This window comes from Salvia splendens, chromosome 3 (assembly GCF_004379255.2).
Source record: "Salvia splendens isolate huo1 chromosome 3, SspV2, whole genome shotgun sequence".
Taxonomy (NCBI): domain Eukaryota; kingdom Viridiplantae; phylum Streptophyta; class Magnoliopsida; order Lamiales; family Lamiaceae; genus Salvia; species Salvia splendens.
In genome coordinates, this window is record NC_056034.1 from 36725638 (window position 1) to 36731862 (window position 6225).

At 43.0% G+C, this 6225-nt stretch overlaps 1 protein-coding gene across 1 annotated transcript; it reads right to left on the reverse strand.

Moving 5' to 3' along the window:
• Positions 1–546: 546 nt before the first annotated feature.
• On the reverse strand, positions 547–3598 carry LOC121795860 (heat shock cognate protein 80-like). Its single transcript, XM_042194505.1, has 3 exons — positions 3259–3598; positions 2619–2760; positions 547–2517 (listed from the first exon to the last, which is right to left on the reverse strand). Exons 1-3 carry the CDS (start codon positions 3379–3381, stop codon positions 680–682), a joined length of 2103 nt encoding a protein of 700 aa, XP_042050439.1. The 5' UTR covers positions 3382–3598; the 3' UTR covers positions 547–679.
• Positions 3599–6225: the final 2627 nt, after the last annotated feature.

Sequence of the window (6225 nt, forward strand, 5' to 3'; positions counted from 1 at the left end):
ACTATTAAAATAAATAATTTTCAAATTAAAAAAATAAAATAAAATATGCATTGCAATCTAGGTCGGAGCCTCAACAATGGCGGACACATTTGTATCATTCAAGGGGCTTAAGACCCTAATAAATCTATTATTTATCATTTTTGTTTCCTATAGAGTAGTTCAATTTATGCAAAATTTATGTACTAACTTATAAGTAAAAGTCTCTCCCAACAATCCATATCACATAAAAATATTTTTTCAAATTTGTTATAATAGACATTGCTCCCCGGACCCCTGATTCATGCCCTAATCGGCTGATCCCAATCACCCAATTCTTCACTCATTATAGATTTTAACGATTTTTCAACGTGAAGAAGCCACTATAAAGGGTTGTTCGTCGTTGATGTTATTAGACGCACAAAATTAATAGTTATGGACTAGTACACTTAAGAACCATGGATCAACTTGGCCGAATAACATAGGCAGACCAGTCCAAATTTACTTGGTTACAGTTACAAATATTAGTACTATTATGCAATTAGATGAGCAAAATGATGAATCAATGACTGCAAGTGGACAATTTTGAAAAGACTAATTAAATGCATACTACAAAATCCATCAGCAGCATATAAGTTCAGTTCAATTACACTAGGTAGTGGAGAAGGAAATGCAAAAGACAATCGAAACCAAAGTAGCGGATTTAGTCTACTTCCTCCATCTTGCTGCCATCTGCATCAGCCTCGGCTTCCTCCAGGGCAGGCATATCAACATCGGCATCACCAGCATCATCATCATCAATGCTCAGTCCCAGCTTCAACATCCTGTGAATTCTGTTGCCAAAGGTGTTGGGCTCATCCAGACTGAAACCAGAGGTGAGGAGAGCAGTCTCAAACAGCAGCATAACCAAGTCTTTCACAGACTTGTCGTTCTTGTCAGCATCAGCCCTCTTCCTCAGCTCCTCCATGATCGGGTTCTGGGGATTTATCTCCATAGTCTTCTTGCTTGACATGTATCCAGCCATGCTTGAGTCCCTCAGAGCTTGAGCCTTCATAATCCTTTCCATGTTAGCAGTCCAACCGTACTCCCCCGTCACCAAACAGCAAGGAGATTCCACAACACGATCTGAGACAATCACCTTTTCAACCTTGTCACCAAGGACATCTTTGATCACCTTGCAGAGACCCTCAAACTTCTCTTTCAGCTCTTCCTTCTTTTTCTTTTCATCCTCACTCTCTTCAAGCTTCAATCCTTCCTTGGTGGCAGACACCAGCTTCTTGCCTTCAAATTCTTTCAGCTGACCGACAGCATACTCATCAATGGCATCCACCATGTAAAGAACCTCATATCCTTTCTTCTTCAACTTCTCAAGGAATGGAGAATTCTCAACAGCCTTCTTGCTCTCACCAGTGATGTAGTAGATGTCATTCTGGCCTTCCTTCATCCTTGTGACGTAGTCCTTCAAACTGGTCATCTCATCGCCACTCTTGGTGGAGTGGTACCTAAGTAGTTCAGCAATCTTTCCCTTGTTCTGGGAGTCCTCATGGATACCAAGCTTGAGGTTCTTCGAGAAAGCCTCGTAGAACTTGTTGTAGTCCTCCTTGTTCTCAGCTATCTCAAAAAATAGCTCGATGCACTTCTTCACCAAGTTCTTGCGGATCACCTTCAAGATCTTGTTCTGCTGCAACATCTCACGGGAGATATTGAGAGGCAGATCCTCCGAGTCAACAATACCTTTTACAAAGCTTAGGTATTCAGGAATCAATTCCTCACAATTGTCCATAATGAACACGCGACGGACATACAGCTTGATGTTGTTGGGTTTCTTCTTGTTGTCAAAGAGGTCAAAAGGAGCCCTCTTAGGGACAAACAGAATAGCCTTGAACTCGAGCTGCCCCTCAACCGAAAAGTGTTTGACAGCCAAGTGCTCCTCCCAATCATTGGTAAGACTTTTATAGAAGGCAGCATACTCTTCCTTAGTGATCTCCTCAGGCTTCCTCATCCAGATGGGCTTCTGCTTGTTCACCAAGTCCCACTCGTGAGAGACCTCCTTGATCTTCTTCTTTTTCTTATCAGCTTTCTCCTTGTCTTCATCAACTTCTTCTACCTTGCCTTCCTCATCCTTCTTGTCCTCCTCATCCTCGTCATCAGAGATTTCCTTCTCAGTAGTCTTCTCAGCCCAAAGAGAGATGGGATAGCTGATGAATTCAGAGTGCTTTTTTATCAAATCCTTGAGCCTGCGCTCCTCAAGGTACTCGAGCTGGTCCTCCTTGAGGTGGAGAGTGATCTTGGTGCCTCTGCCAAGGACCTCACCAGAAGTATCTCTGGTGACGGTGAATGAACCACCAGCTTGCGACTCCCAGACATACTGCTCGTCATCATTATGCTTTGTTGTCACAATTACCTTATCTGCTACCAAGTATGCAGAGTAGAAACCAACACCAAATTGCCCTATCATGCTCACATCGGCACCAGCAGCAAGGGCCTCCATGAATTCCTTAGTTCCGGACCTAGCAATTGTACCAAGATTGTTGACCAAATCTGAAAATCAAAGTGAACAGGTAACAGAGTGAGTTCCACAACCAAGGCTATAAAACAAAGCAGAGCCGGAATACAACGAGAACCAAGAACAAATTACTGACCGGCCTTCGTCATACCAATACCACTGTCTATGATAGAGAGTGTGTTATTGGTCTTGTCAGGAATGATATGGATGAACAGCTCTGGTTGACCATCTAGCTTGCTTTTGTCGGTCAAGCTTTCGAAACGGATCTTGTCTAGTGCCTGAACGCATACACACAAAACAGTCACATGAGATCACAAGCATAATGTGATACTGAACAATCATATACAAATGCTCTGGAACCTCTGATCTATGACATAATACTAGTCAATTATCCAGGTAAAGAAAATTAATCGAAGCACTATTAACACTGTAGCAGAGACTAACTGCAACTATGTAACAGTGCTAGAGCCTAGAGTTATAGACTACGAGAATTTAAAAGAACACTATAAGCACTATTATAAAACGCTCAGAAAATTCCCACAGTTTCATGATTGTAGAAACAAACAGCATACGAAATTACCTACTAAAAATGATAAAATTGCTAAATCTATCAACAACTTCATGCTCGACATCAATTAAATCTAAATATTTTTTCGAACTTCCCGTGGATAGGGAAGAGGATGCAGATCGTATAATTATCCACATAATTTACGTAAGAACCAGCAAACGAAAACAGATCCACATATATGAATATAACAAAAAAGATAGAGGCTTACGTCGGAGGAGTTGCTGATCAATTCACGCAGAAAGATCTCCTTATTGCTGTAGAAAGTGTTAATAATGAGACTTAAAAGCTGATTGATCTCGGCTTGGAAGGCAAACGTCTCAGTTTCGGCCATTATCGCGATTCACAACTAAAATTTTGCAGTGACAGAGATATGAACTGTAATTGGAGAAATGTTGAACAGAGCGCAGGGCAATGACGAAACACGAGCGAGTAAGATTTTATACAGTAGAAAATAGGGTTTCTAGATCATTCTGAGGCTTCCTTTTTCTTAGAGATCCTAGATCCTTCTGGAGCTTCATGTTAGAAAATGAAGATATCAATTAGAATAAATCGTGTGATATGGAAAGATTGAAATTACAATCAATTACACAAATTAAGAGATTGATAGAATATTGTATAATCAATTACTTATCATGTACATAATCTCCTAAGCCCTATTTAAAGGGTGCCTATTGTATAGAGAAACAATCACATTCAATACAAATCATAGAATTCCTTTCTCCCTAAACATGTCGATCATACCATTTAACATGGTATCAGAGCCAGGTTTGGACTCAGAAAAGGTATCATCATCGTCCTTGATACCTTTCTCGGCCCTTTCCCATATCTTTTCCATTTTTTTTCCCATTCCCGAACCTGTAACAGCAGATATGTCAGACCAAGAAGATCATAAATCAATAGAAACTACCAACCAGTCCATGACGGACGAATTTGCCCGGCAATTTGCCAACTTCATGCGCAATAGTTTTGCGATGAATCAAAACCAAAACGACCCACCAGAAACAGCTGTTGTGTCATACAAGATTGACACGCAGCCCCTCCACATCGGAGGAGACAAACTCAACGGAGAGAATTACGCTCTCTGGTCCGTACTTATGAAGGCGGCGATAAGCGGTCGGGGAATGATATCTCATGTGACCGGAGTCCCAACTCCCCCACCGCGAACCGATCCAGCCTTCACACGGTGGCAACAAGCTGACCACTGTGTGTTCACATGGCTGACCCAGAACATTGAACCTCGACTAGTTGGTCGAATTTCGCAACATCCGACAGCCAAGCACATCTGGGATGCGTTGGCCGTCACGTATGGAAGCGGAGGCGACAGAATCCAGGTGTATGATCTCCAGTTCAAGGCAAGCACACTGAGACAGGGGAACAATTCATTAGACGAGATATGGAGCAAGTTGCAGGAGATATGGATCTTAATCGACCAAAAACAGAGCAATCCAATGAAGTGTCCAGAAGACATCGAGATCCACAATAAGTTCATACAAGATCAGAGATTATGCCAATTCGTCTATGCAATTGATAGCAAGTATGAATCGACAAAAAGGGAAATACTGAAATTAAACCCACTTCCCTCAGTAGATTTCGCATACAACCTAGTCCAGCAGGAGGAGACACGTCTCCGGGTGTTACAGACGGCAAATACTGGTGGAACGGCTAACCCCGAAGGGATCGGGGCAGGCCTCGCCGTCCGAGGGTGGCAAAACCACACCGGCAGTTCGCGGGGTGGTGGTCGCGGCGGCAATGGAAGGAGGCACACGAATCGAGCCGACGAGGAGGACAAATCGAAGTTAGTATGCTCCTATTGCAAGCGGAAGAAGCATACGAAGGAGTCATGCGTCGAGCTCATTGGATATCCCGACTGGTGGGAGGAAAAACACGGCAAACCGCCACCGCCGCCACCGCGAACGCCCTGGAACCGCGGTGGGCATGCCGCCGCAGCGGTCGGAGGATAGGAGATGGGAGGCGCCACTCAGCCAGCAAATCCGGCCGACCTCTCCACAACCCAACCGGCGAACAGGACAGGGACGGCTAATTTCATCGCCGGGAGGAGTGGAAGCGTCGTCGCCGACTGGAGCGAGGAGTTGCGTGGAGAAGAAGAGGAGACAGAGGCGTTGGCTAGGATTCCAGGTAAAAGAGGATTTGGGGCCTCTTTAATTAGAGAGCCCCAAACTTCTCGTAAATTAGAAAATCCACCCCAGATCTCTAATAAATGCCGGAAATCACCCCATATTTCTTATAATTCCATAGATACCCCAATTTTGTGTAAAAATCAATTTGAGCCCCTCAGAAATTATGGAATTGCATGTCAGGTATCTAGTGAATATGAGAAAAATAATAGATGGATATTTGATTGCGGGGCAACCGATACGATAACTTATGATGCCTCGGATCTTACAGAAATTCAAAAACCCCAGAAATCTCATATTCAGACAGCTAATGGGGAGTTTACAAATGTAGAAGGGGCCGGGACTGTGAAAATATCACCTACCCTTCAATTATCTAATTGTCTTTACATCCCTTCAATGTCTCATAAACTGTTGTCAATTAGCCATGTCACGAAGGAATTAAACTGCACATTATTGATGCAACCTCATTTCTGTCTGTTGCAGGATATCCGAACCGGGGAAATAATTGGACGTGGCACTGAACGTGATGGGTTGTACTATGTAGACGAGATAGCTCAAAAAGGGACCGCCATGCTAACTCACGGGCCTACCGATAGGAAAGCTTGGCTTTGGCATCGGCGCTTGGGACACCCTTCTATCGGTTACTTAAAATTATTATTCCCTAGTTTTGTTTCTAGCCATGATGAGTATTGTGAGACTTGTTTTTTGGCCAAAAGCCACCGAACCTCTTATCCATTGAATAATACTCGTGTTGATTTCCCTTTTACCTTAATTCACTCTGATGTTTGGGGGCCCGCACCTTTTATTGGGGGACAAGATCTTAGATACTATTTAATCTTTGTAGATGACTGCACTCGCATGACTTGGGTATATTTCATGAAACAAAAATCCGAGGTCTATACACACTTTTCACACTTTTTTAACCTCATAAAGACCCAGTACCAACATTCTATCAAAATCCTGAGATCCGACAATGGAAAGGAATTTGTTAATTCAGCCATGAAACAATTTTTTCAAGAAAATGGTTTGATTCATCAAAC

Bases quoted from the DNA above. Each gene is read 5' to 3' on its own strand.
- LOC121795860 (XM_042194505.1), bottom strand. From the start codon at position 3,381: ATGGCCGAAACTGAGACGTTTGCCTTCCAAGCCGAGATCAATCAGCTT. The intron at 2,761-3,258 runs GTAAGCCTCTAT...GTATGCGTTCAG, and splicing joins TGATCAGCAACTCCTCCGAC to GCACTAGACAAGATCCGTTT. The intron at 2,518-2,618 runs GTCAGTAATTTG...TTTGATTTTCAG, and splicing joins TATTGGTATGACGAAGGCCG to ATTTGGTCAACAATCTTGGT.